This window comes from Myotis daubentonii, chromosome 15 (assembly GCF_963259705.1).
Source record: "Myotis daubentonii chromosome 15, mMyoDau2.1, whole genome shotgun sequence".
NCBI lineage: Eukaryota > Metazoa > Chordata > Mammalia > Chiroptera > Vespertilionidae > Myotis > Myotis daubentonii.
The window spans coordinates 25669395-25682399 of NC_081854.1; the positions used below are offsets into that span (position 1 = coordinate 25669395).

The 13005-nt window shown below is 45.9% G+C and overlaps 1 protein-coding gene across 1 annotated transcript in view; it reads right to left on the reverse strand.

Moving 5' to 3' along the window:
- The window catches only part of WDR62 (WD repeat domain 62), a 55067-nt gene that overhangs the window by 34062 nt on the left and 8000 nt on the right, over positions 1-13005 (reverse strand). The window contains 6 exon segments of the mRNA XM_059666728.1: positions 7416-7605; positions 8976-9136; positions 10649-10831; positions 11235-11372; positions 12341-12511; positions 12735-12792. Coding sequence (XP_059522711.1) covers positions 7416-7605; positions 8976-9136; positions 10649-10831; positions 11235-11372; positions 12341-12511; positions 12735-12792 — 901 coding nt within the window.

Consider the following 13005-nt stretch of genomic DNA (forward strand, 5'->3'; position numbering starts at 1 on the left):
CAAAAAATTTCTATATGTGACACGGCACCAGAGTTAAGATAGGGTTTTTCAAAATGCTGACACAGCGAGCTCAAAAGGTTCGCCATCACTGCTCTAGTATATCATAGCTACATGACCAGATCATTTACAGTATGATTATGATTAATTTATTTATTTATGATTTTAATCCTCACCTGAGGAATCTCTTCCAGATTTTCAGATTTCATTCACAGGGAATCAAACCCGTGACCATGAACCTTCGGTCTGAGGGCCAATACTCTAAGCACTGAGCCAACCCGGCCAGGGCCAGTATGATTATTTTAAAAATTGGGGAGAATAGAGAGAATGAATGCAAAAAATAAAATAAAATGTTTTAACTGTTTTCAAAATTGAATAATTGTCATTCTTAGACTGTTTTATATATAAGGCAAGAATAAGTAAATGATTAACTGGGGATATTATAATTCCATCATCACCTATGTCTTTGATAACAAGAATTCTGGAAGGATCAATCCAATAGCTATGAGCATAGCCAGCACCCTGACTGTGATTCTAAAATACCACTTTGAACTGAAAGCACACACACAAACAAAAGCTAAGGGCTTCTTCAAAAAATGGCTGGCCCTGGCCAGTGTGGCTCAGTGCATTGGCCTGTGCATCAAAGAGTCTCAGGTTCAATTCCCAGACAAGGACATATACCTAGATTGTAGTTTTGATCCCTGGCCCCAGTTGGGGCACATGTGGAAGGCAACCAATCAATCTATCCCTCTCACATCGATACCTTTCTCTCTCCCTCCCTCTCTCTCCCTCCCTTCCACTTTCTCTAAAAAAAATCAGTGGAAAAAATATCCTCGGGTGAGGATTAAAAACAACGAAAATAAATGGCTGATTACAGGCCTGGGACAGGAAATGTACAAGATGAGGCTGGAAGATCTGGTCATAGCAAGGTATTTATCAAAGACTATTAGGGTCATGTCCAGAGGACTCAGGAGCTAAGATGAAAGGCTCCCACTGGCATAGGACAATTTGAGCTTCAATAATGTTAATAATTGCAATGAATAAAATGTATTTAATATATTTAAACATATGCATTTATAATGATATTAAAAAACAGCAACAACTAGTTACCTTTAGAGGATAGGGAACCAATTCATTATCTCAAAAACTGATAAAGGGGAAAAAAATCAAGCATTTATCTTGCTTTTCCTATATGAAGTGTACCACTGGGTGACCAAATGGTAGATGAAGGGAAGTGTCTCTTCACATAAGTAATTCAACTAATAAAAAGAAATGATATGCCCTAGCTGGTTTGGCTCAGTGGATAGAACGTCAGCCTGCGGACTGAAGGGTGCCAGGTTCGATTTCAGTCAAGGGCATGTACCGGTTGCAGCTTGATCCCTGGCCCCAGCCCTGGTCAGAGCACATGCGGGAGGCAACTAATTGATGTGCCTCTCACATCGATGTTTCTCCATCTTCTCTCCTCCTCTTTTCCTCTCTTTAAAAATCAATGGAAAGAAAAAGACAAAATGGACATCATCCAGAACCACAGGAAGGCTGGCTGAGTGGAAATTCTACAACTAGAAGGAAAGAGAAAAGCACTGAGACTCAGAGGAGGTGCGGAAATAAAGTGCAGAGGTATGGAGGCGCATGCGGCAAGGGCTGGCAACTGAGGATGTGGCTGTCTTTTTGAATTGGGAGGGAGTCTCAAGCCCCCGACTGCTCTGAACTCCTGTTCCGGGAAGTCTCTGGGGACCCAGACTCATACGGGGAGAAACTGGACTGTCTGGCAGCGGGCAACCCTCGGAACTCGAGGGTGGCTTCCTCTCAGAGGTGCTTGCACCAAATACCGGGACACTGAGACGCGGGGCCTCTTAGGGCAGGGCTGAGGACCAGCCATAGCTGCTTACTCCGCCCTGTTGATCCCCTGAGACCCCGCCCCACCCAAGCTGTGGCAGAGGCTTTTGCATATGAATGCCCTGGCCCTTTGCAATCTAAAAATTACCTAAGAAACTGCAGCTGGGCCAGACCCAGAACTTCCAAAAGAAGGCCCAAGGCCCCACAGCAGCTTGCATTGCTTCACAGCTGGGCCTCATCTGGGCACCTCCGAACCCCAAACAAGGAAGGGGAATCTGCAGATCTCTTCGTAGCTCCTGCTGGGTAGCCTCAGGCAGAGGCTAAATTAGCACCTCCTTAGATCCAAGAGCCAGATTACAACTCCTCAGATCCATAAGGGACACACTCAGGGGGCAGACTCAGTGAGCACCAAAGCCCCACTGAAGCAAGTCTTGCCCCAGAAGGGTGTCTTCAGCACAGAAGTTCTCCCACCATAGACACAGCTGATTCTCACAGTGATACCTACAACAATCAAGGCTTAACTACAACAAGACTGTGCACAAAGCCCACGAAGGGGTGCACCAAGAGTGTCCACCTCAGGTAATTGGGGAGGCTGAGCCACTGGGCCCTATAGGACACCTAGCACAGAAAGCCACTCTATCAACACAGGGAAGCATAAAAACTGTGGAGACAAAGAAACAGGACACAAATGACAGAAATAGAGCAAAGCAAAATACTGGATATAGAGTTCAAAACCACACTTTTAAGGTTTTTCAAGAACTTTCTAGAAACTGCCGATAAATTTAGTAAGACCCTCAAAAAGTCTGGTGAGACCACCGATAAATGTAGTGAGACCCTCAAGAAATCTAGTGAGACCCTCGAGGTTATGAAAAAGGGCCAACTAGAAATTAAGCATACACTGACTGAAATAAAGGATATTATGCAGAGTTCCAACAGCAGACTAGAGGATTGCAAGAATCAAGTCAAAGATTTGAAATACGAAGAAGCAAAAAACACCCAACCGGAAGAGCAAAATGAAAAAAGAATCCAAAAATACAAAGATAGTGTAAGGAGCCTCTGGGACAGCTTCAAGCGTACCAACATCCGAATTATAGGGGTGCCAGAAGAAGAGAGAGAACAAGATATTGAAAACCTATTTGAAGAAATAATGACAGAAAACTTCCCCTACATGGTGAAAGAAATAGACTTACAAGTCCAGGAAGTGCAGAGAACCCCAAACAAAAGGAATCCAAAGAGGACCACATCATAATTAAAATGCCAAGAGCAAAAGACAAAGAGAGAATCTTAAAAGCAGCAAGAGAAAGAAAGTCAGTTACCTACAAAGGAATACCCATACGACTGTCAGCTGATTTCTCAACAGAAACTTTGCAGGCCAGAAGGGAGTGGCAAGAAATATTCAAAGTGATGAATACCAAGAAGTTACAACCAAGACTACTTTATCCAGCAAAGCTATCATTCAGAATTGAAGGTCAGATAAAGAGCTTCACAGATAAGGAAAAGCTAAAGGAGTTCATCACCACCAAACCAGTATTATATGAAATGCTGAAAGGTATCCTTTAAGAAGAGGAAGAAGAAGAAAAAGGTAAAGATACAAATTATGAACAACAAATACACATCTATCAATAACTGAATCTAAAAATCAAGTGAATAAATAATCTGATGAACAGAATAAACTGGTGATTATAATAGAAAAATCAATGGAAAAATATCCTCGGGTGAGGATAAATAAATAAATAAATGATAGCCTGGCTGGTATGGCTCAGTGGTTGGGCACTGAACTATGAACCAGGTCACAGTTCGATTCCCAATCAGGGTACATGCCTGGGTTGCGGGCTCGATTTCCAGTAGGGGGCCTGTAGGAGTCAGCCAATCAATGATTCTCTCTCATCATTTAAAAAATATATGTATTTTTATTGATTTCAGAGAGGAAGAGAGAGGGAGTGAGAGATAGAAACATCAATGCTATCTCCTGCACGCCCCCACACGGGATTGAGCCTGCAACCTGGGCATGTGCCCTGACTGGGAACTGAACCATGACCTCCTGGTTCATGGGTCAACACTCAACCACTGAGCCATGCCAGTGGGGCATCTCTCATCATTAATGTTTCTATCTCTTGCTCCCTCTCCTTTCCTCTCTCTGAAATCAATAAAAACATATCTATATATATAAAAGCCTAAGCAACCATCTGACTGGTAGCTATGATGCGCAATGACCACCAGGGGGCAGATGCTCCAACCGGTAGCTATGACATGCACTGACCACCAGGGGGCAGACACTCAACACAGGAGCTGCCGAGCTGTCGTGACTTGGTAGCTATGATTCTTGGGTGATGCACCCAGAGCCAGAGAGGAGGGAACCACCCAAGAGCCACCCTCTTGCAATCCGGGAGCCCTCAGGGGATGTCGGAGAGCTTGTTTCGGCCCGATCCTCACAGGCCAGGCTGAGGGACCCCACCTGCTGGAGGGACCCTGTTCACTCCACAGACAACCTTCAAGTTGCTGCACCGCCCCAGGTATGGCCAGCTGTGGAGGGACCATGGGAGGTTGGTTCCAGGGTGTCCGGCTCTTCTCACCCAGTCCCGCCATGCCGACCACCTTTTAGTTAATTTCCTTTCAATGTGCACAAATCTGTGCACCGGGGGCAGGGGGGGACTAGTATACATATATAAAAAGAAATGATAGAATTAGAATATTACCATATTGCAATTCCCAATGAATAAATGGATCTGGCTTTGAACATCAACAGCTGCTAACGACAGTCAATGAATTGTACTTTTATTTATATATGTGTGTGTGTGCGTGTGTGTGTGTGGGGGGGGGTTCTCACTTGAGGATGTTTTAATTGATTTTTAGAGACAGGAAGGGAGAGAGAGAGAGACATTAGTTAGTTGCCTCCCATATGCGCCCCAACTGAGAACAGAACCCGCAACCTAGGAATCAAATCCACAACCTTCTGGTGTACAGGATGATGCTCCAACCAACTGAGCCACCCAGCCTTGGCTGTGTGGTTTTTTTAAGATCTCTGTTTTATCTTTAAAAATAAAGGGTGCCCTAGATCAGTGGTCGGCAAACTGAGGCTCGCGAGCCACATGCAGCTCTTTGGCCCCTTGAGTGCGGCTCTTGCACAAAATACCAACTTCTGCGCATGGGCCACAAAGTTTCAATCACACTGTACATGCGTGCCCGCATGTGGTATTTTGTGGAAGAGCCACACTCAAGGGGACAAAGAGCCGCATGTGGCTCACGAGCTGCAGTTTTCCGACCACTGCCCTAGATGGTTTGGCTTAGTGGATAGAACATCGACCTGTGACCAAAGGGTCCTGGGTTTAATTCCGGTCAAGGGCACATACGTTGGTTGCAGGCTCCTCTCCAGCCAGGGCCCTGGTCAGGGCTTATGCAGGAGGCAACTAATCAATGTATTTCTCTCACATTGATGTTTCTCTGTGTCTTTCCCTTTCTCCTCTACTCTCCCTAAAAATCAATGGAAAAATATCCTCGGGTGAGAAGAAAGAGAGGGGAGGGGAGGGGAGGGGAGGGGAGGGGAGGGGAGGGGAGGGGAGGGGAGGGGAGGGAAGGAAGGATGGATAAGACCTTGGCTAGATAGCTCAGTTGGTTAGAGCGTTGTCCCTATATGGCAAAGTTGTGAGTTCAATCCCTGGTCAGGGTTCAAACAAGAAGCAACCAATGAATGCATAAATAAGTGGAACAACAAATCAGTGTTTCTATCTCTCTCTCTTCCTTCCTCTCTCTAGATTCAATCAATAAATAAATAAAATTTTTAAGGTAATGAGTATAAAAAATAAATATAATTTTTAAAAGTAAAAATAAAGGATAAATAGAAATAGTACATAAGATTTATAGAAGAGAGAGAATGTGATAGAGGCAATTCTTAAACCTGTACTGGCTGAGAATTTTCCAGAATTAATAAAAAGGTCCTAAAAAGATCTATCTACAGATATTGTTGTTGAGAAGATAAATATACACATATAAAAATATAATATAAGAATAAGATTTATATTTTAATTACATACAGAATTATACAATCAATAAATAAAATTTATATTTATATATAAATATAATAAATAAGTAACAGGTAGATACAAAGAAAATGAACTGAAAAAACATAAAAAAAACCTGATAATATGGGTGAGAGAGAGTAGTACTGGCAGTGGGGAAGTGATCAAAAAGACTTTAGTTTTACCTTTAATATTACAACTTTTTTTCAAGGAGAACATATCCTATCCTATATAATAAAGAGGTAATATACAAACTAACCCTCACACCCTCATAAGATGGGTGCCTACAACCAGGCCGGCAGGGGGTTAATGAGGGACGACTAAACAACTGAACAGCAGGCTGCATGGGGCGACCAGGCCAACGGGGGAGCCATGAGGGGCGACCAGGCCAGCAAGGGGGGGGGAGGTAGGGGCAACCAGGCCGGCAAAGGGGGGCAGTTGGGGGCAACCAGGCCAGCAGGGAGGGCAGTAAGGGGTGACCAGGCTGGCAGGGGGGGACAGTTAGGAGCAACCAGGTCGGCAGGGAGGGGGCAGTTGGGGGCGACCTGGCTGGTAGCGGGGGGCAGTCAGGGGCGACCAGACAGGCAGGCAAGCAATTAGGAGCCAGCAGTCCAGGATTGTGAGAGGGATCCTGGATTGGAGAGGGTGCAGGCTGGGCTGAGGGGATCCCCGCCCCGCCCCCATGAATTTCGTGCACCGGGCCTCTAGTTTATATATAAAATTTTAACGTTATTTAAAAACTTTCTTGTTAAGTGAGAAAAGTGCTAGTAATAGAAGCATCAGATCCAGGAAAGCAAAAGAATTCAAACAGTCAATAGGCTAAATCAATACTTATTCCAAAGGTTATTTTTTCCAATTCTGAATTAGGCCACTGAAAACACAAGTTCTCTAGGACAGACATTCCTAGTAGTAGGATATTTTCAGGAGGGAAAAAAAGTAGAATACAATTCTTTCTCCATCAGTTATCTAATTTGCAAGGAGTACTTAGAACAGCTTTAGAGAATGAAAAAATCTCCACAGATTTATTCTTAGAAAATAAAAACATCTTCAACACAAATAAAAAAGCACTAAATGACACAAACAGCTTCCACAGAAGGCTCTCTGAGGTACACAGGCTACTGCTACAGGACCTTTCCTCTTGTTGTTCTCCCAAGTGGTCACATGCCTCTCATCCCCTCACTTCCTGCAGTTCTCTGCTTCAAAGTCAAGTCCTCAAAGAGCCTTCCTTGACCACTCTCCTCTCTAGAATAGCAAGTAGCCTTGATCTCCTTTTCACCTACTCTGCTTCATTTTTCTTCTGAGAGGTACTGCTACTTGGCATGTCATATACTGATATTTATGGGTTTACTTTCCCACTCAAATGTGAGCTCCATGAGGGCATGACTTTTGTCCGTTTCCTTCCTAGTTGTGTCCCCAGCACCAAGAACAGTACCTGGCACATTTCTGGAGTCCACTTGAAGGAATAAGGCATCCTTTGAAGGAATGGCTAAATGGGATCACCAAACTCTGCAGAAGCTTTCTTCAAATGGGGGCTGAACAAAGGCTGGGGAGGGGAAAGGGACTCACCTCCACATTCCAGACGTAGGAGCTGTGGAAGAGCTCCGACCACACCTTGCCTACTTTGTTGATATCTTTGACATCCCAGATATAGATGCTGTGGTCCTTATACACACAGGATAGCCATTGGTGGATGGGGTCAAAGGTCAGTGCCACCGTATCCGGATAGACTGCTTCTGCCTTCCTGCAGAAGAGGAAACTAACAAGGCAACATGGGTCATCAATCACCATCAGTGTCACTGTGGGTAGTGACAGCTACCTGCGGTGACACGGTGACACTTGAGTTATCTCATGTCAATGCCACGGTGGTCCATCTCTCCCACTCCAACTCCACTTCTCCATCCTCTCTCTTCCTTTGCTCTGTTTCTAACACAGAGGTTGTAAAGTGAAAGCTTCCACTTGGCCCTTGAGAACATTTGAATTTCAACTCCTGTTAACATTTTTCTCCACTCATTTCACCCAACCCAAGCTCTGTCCTCTCTCATGGAAGGATAACGGGCACATACCTCAGGCCTTCTCTCTCATGGGCTCCACCAACACATGACCAAACATCTCTGTGCAAGGGAGCAGAGTTGTTGTCCCCTGATCTGGGGCCTCCCTACAGTTTATTGAGCACCTGCTGTGTTCCAAAAGCTTTAGCTGCACTGAATCCCCACAACCTCCATGATAGGTAGGTACTATATTTTATAGATAAAGAAACTGAAGCACAAATTGATACAGTGACCTACCTGAGGCCACACAGCACAAAGCAGAAGCTGGCAGAGCTGGGCAGCCTGGCTGCTATAACACACCACTGTCTGTGAGTTGCTGACCCACCCTCTTTCCTTTGAGACACCCAATAGCCCCCTCAAGGCTATTAGAAAAGGCACTCCAGAGGCAGTGTCCAGTAATCTACAGAGAGGTCACCCCAAGTACCCAGCACTTCTGGTTAGGTAGCTCCTCTGCCCCCACAAAATGACTTACAACAAAGGGAAAATATGTCATAGCTCAGCTTTTCCACCCATTCTTCACATGGCAGCCAGAGTGATCTAATGCTCCAGGCCTGATCACATAATGCTAATGCCTGAAATCCCCAGTAGCTGCCCATGGACCTCAGAATAGACTATAAGCTCCTTCTACCAGCCTCCATCCATTCTCAGACCTATCTCCTATTATTCTCCTCCCCTGGGCACACTGGGCTCCAAGCACACAGCCGCTCAGTATTCCTGCAACACACCAGGCCCAGTGTGCTATTCCCTTAAGGCCTTTCCACTTGCTGTCAGGACCCAGTTCTCCACACAGCTGGCTCCTTCTCACTAGAAGCTTACCCTGGCCACCCAAATATGAGTCCCTATTTTATTTCACCAAAGCACTTATGACTATCTGAAATGATCTTATTTGTGTAATTGTTTACCGTCAAGCTCTCTCACTAGGCTGAAGACTTCACAGTGGCAGAGATTTTGCTGCCTCATTATTGCTGTATCCTGCTTCCTGCCTAGGGCTGGCTAGTATGGAGATGGATCTAAAAATATGGATGTATACCAATAGACAGACTCTGGGTGGGCCCCTTTCCCTTCCCTCGGGTAGTACCTGGGCTCCAGACCTTGGGCCACATCCACTCCAAGGTAGTGTGGCTTGGGCAGGTTGGCGAGGTAATGTAGGTTGTGGGCCTGGAAAATGCGAACTATCCCATCTGTACAACCGCAGAAGATGAGCTCCTGGCTGACACAGAGGCAGGAAGACAGGGAGACCTGTGGGGGAAAAGGGGACCCAAGTGAACTTTGTGCTTTGTGTGGCCCAATTCAGGGACATGGGGACTGACAGAACTTGGGCCTCCAGAGAAGCCTTATAGTTTCCTGGGTTTAAGAAGCCCATCTTAGTAAATTTTACGATTTTTGAAATCAGGATATAGCGTAAGATCACTATTGAAGGAAATGTGCCAGCAGGTAGACTGGGATAGAGTTATCATTGCTACCTACAGAACAACTCAGCTGTGGGTGGAAAATATCTGTTCAGCAGACTGTGACTAAAGATAGGTCACTTGCAGTAACAGGGTTGAGTTTTAGGCTTAAATTTTATTTCCTATTGTTTAAAAACAACTTCATAGAGATTATACTTCAAAGCAGCATAGAAAAAAGTTACTGTATACAGAAAGGACTGTATCCTGCCAGGACATATAGAGAGTCAGGAAATGCCCGAACTCTGGACACAGATTAGAGGAGTTTCTACAAATTCACAGGGACTTAATTTATGAGTCACTTATGACAACTACTCAGGGGCTACACATCTATCTGTCAAAAGCTTCTGACTTGCTTAAAAGCTGCATGAGTTCTAAGATGAGGATTCAAACGAAAAGAAAAGTGATTCTGCAATTTACTGATATATCATCTTTTAGTTTAAAATATTGTTTTGGTATAGACTTTTTTGACTGAAAATGATTAAGTCAATGATACTTTATATATATATTTAAAAAAATTCAGGCCCAGCCAATGTGGCTCTGTAATTGAGTGTCGATCCATGAACCAGGAGGTCACAGTTGATTCTCGGTCAGGGCACATGTCCGAGTTGTGGGCTTGATTCCCGGTGCGGGATGTGCAGGAGGCAGCTGATTGATAATTCTCTCTCATCAATGATCTTTCTCTCCCTCTTCCTTCCTCTCTTTGAAATCAATAAAAATCTATTTTAAAAATTTAAAAATGCAGTTGTCCTACTAGCCAAGAGTGCTCAATGAAGAAGAGAAATGAGAACTGAATCCAAAGGTGAATAAAGCAATTGTAACCTGACGCCGTTTTAGGGGACTAGCACTGTGCTGAATGCCATTACCTATATTATCTCATCAACTCTGTGAGGTATACAGCAGTATTTCCATTTTACAGATGAGGAAACTGAGGCTCAGGTAGGGCAAGTCATTTACCAGAATAATACAAGCAGAACTTATAAGGTCAAACCCAGAGCTGGACCCTGCCTGGTGTGCTCCGTAGTTAGAGTGTTGGTCCACAGATTGAAGGGTCAGGGGTTCAATTCCTGGTCAAGGGCACATACCTGAGTTGCAAGTTCCATCTCAGAGAACATTGATGTTCTCTCCCGCTCCTCCCACCTCCCCCAATCTCTTTTAAAAATCAATGGGAAAAATATCCTCGGGTGAGGATTAACAAACCCAGAGCTGGTGTGATCAACCACCGGGCAGAAACACTGCTGAGTGTCCCAGGAGATCATGTCATGGAAAAAGTGTTTCCCCCATTGATAGCAGAGAGGTGGGGTACCTTCAGATTGATCCACTTCTCCAGCACCCTCTTCTCGTTGAACTGGCAGAGGAGGCCCGAGTAGGACACACAGAAGGTGTTGCCTGCCATCTGGCCCCGGCCACAAGCCACATCACAGAAGACATTGTTGTGCAGCTCACCCAGGATGCCTGAGCGCCCTATGAGAGGCACTGTCCCCGTCACCTGGAGGCATAGCAGGGCACAGTGAGACATTGTTCACATAACCTCTACTCTAACAACGGCATGACGGGTCTCTCATGACCAGAGGAACAACACAACTACACAGGAGGACCCTAAGAAACTCCTCCAAGAGGAGGAGAAGGAAAGAAAAACATAGAACACACTTCCAGGCAGAGTGGCTGGAAGGCAGCAGCCCTGGAAAAAGGCGTGGCCCAGGGCCAGTGAGGAAGGGAGTGCAGTGGGGAGATTCCTAGCAGGGCTTGCCAGTCAGCACTGGAGAGCAGGCCAGAGGCAGAGACAGGCTTGAGAGGCCAGACAGCCCTGTGTCTCAGGAAGAAACAGGAGTCCATTCTGCCCCTGACAGTTACTCCCCAGGCCTGGCTGAGGTGGCAGGGACAAAACTCACCTTTGCTTCAGTGGAGACTTCCAAGAACCAGAACCTAACATGCCGGTTACCAACAGTAACAAAATAGCTGCTGTCCTCTGAGAAAGAGAGGGCGATGACCCTGCATGATACCTTGTTGGAGGCCACCACAATATCTTTCTGAAAGAATCAGTACAGAAAAGTTCATGCTAGCACCCACCCCATTAGACTTCAGCCTTTGCCCTCAGCCCTGCATCTCCTCACTCTCCTCTGCTCCAAGTCTATTTTCCTTGGACCCTCCAATAAGCTAACCTATGTGAGAACCTGTGTGACACTCTTATTACCACTACAGAGGAGACTGAGGCTTGGGAAGGTACCCACATGAGAGTAAGTTCCAGAGCTGTCCCTGAGCCCAAGCTCTACAGCCCACATTGTGTAGAGCAGCGGTCGCCAACCTTTCAGACCTCACAGACCACCAGTAGTCCGCGGACCACCGGATGGCGACTGCTGGTGTGGAGGACAGCCACAGCTGGGATGTAAGGATAGCAACCACGGCTGCCATCAATGGAGCGCCCATTCTGGGCCCTGCTGAGCACTTCACTGGATAACTCATGGGATCCTCTCAATAGCTCTATAAGGGAGGTACTTCTCCTCCTACTCTGCCATGCTAAAAGGGAAGATATCATGTGCTCAAGGTTACATAGCAGGTTATGAACAGAACCAGGACTTGGTACCCATTTCTGCAGATTCCAAGTCCTCCCTCAGCTATTCCAGAGTCCAGTGATTCATATCAATTCATTGAATTCTCACAATTCAACCAGGTGTATACTATAATATCCATTTTAAGAAAAAGACGTACAGAGAAGTAAAGTCACTTGATCAATATCCATAAGGAAACAGACCCACAGAGAAGTTAAGTCACTTGATCAAGGTCACAGCTGGTCACTATAAAAATAATTATTTTCCCACTAATTGAGCACTTGTCATATGCCTTTCAATAAGTGCCTAAAACAGGGATCAGGTGCTCAATAAATATTTGCTGGATGAATGAGCACTTTACCAAGTTATCTCATTTAGTTCTTCCAAAGCCTGATACCCAGGATGCTCCAGCAGCTGGTTGCCTGCCCCACACCCACCAGTTGGCTCACCTTCCAGTCCCAGACGTTGAGTACCATGTCGTGCTGATAGCCCATGGACACAATGTGCTTCATATTTGGGGAGAAGGACACACAGGCCACGCCGTACTTGTGGCCCAACATCTCTGCCACCTGACTCTTCTCATCCACATCCCAGATTCGCACAGTAGGCCTGTGCCCGTTCTAGGAAAGGTGGAGCTGTTAACTGCTGCTGGCTTTAATAGCAAGCAGGGCTAGAAGGGCTGACAGGGCTGAAGATGGCACTGCCCCAGGGTATGCCCCAAAGCTACCTCCCCTATCTGCCAGGAGGCTTTTGTGGCCAGGAACGAGCTATTCCAGGCCTGTGAAGACAGAAGGAATGGCCCCAAGACACCTCCCCACCTACTCAATCATGATCACAACTCACCTCTCCCGTCACTATGTACTTCCCATCAGGGGAGAAGGCCAGAGAGCTCAGAGACTTCCTGAGGGCAAGGAAAAGGATTGATATCACTGGTTCCACTAAGGGTGGGAAGCCAGACCCAAGCCTGGCTGAGCTCACAGCACATTGCCCACTCCTCGCTCCTAAGCCTGGAGAGGCCAGGAGAGGTGAGCACCAGCAGCTCCCACAGATCCAGTGCTGCCTATGTGCCCAGCACAGCACATTATGCATTCCTGCATTCCCTGCTGCTAGGAGC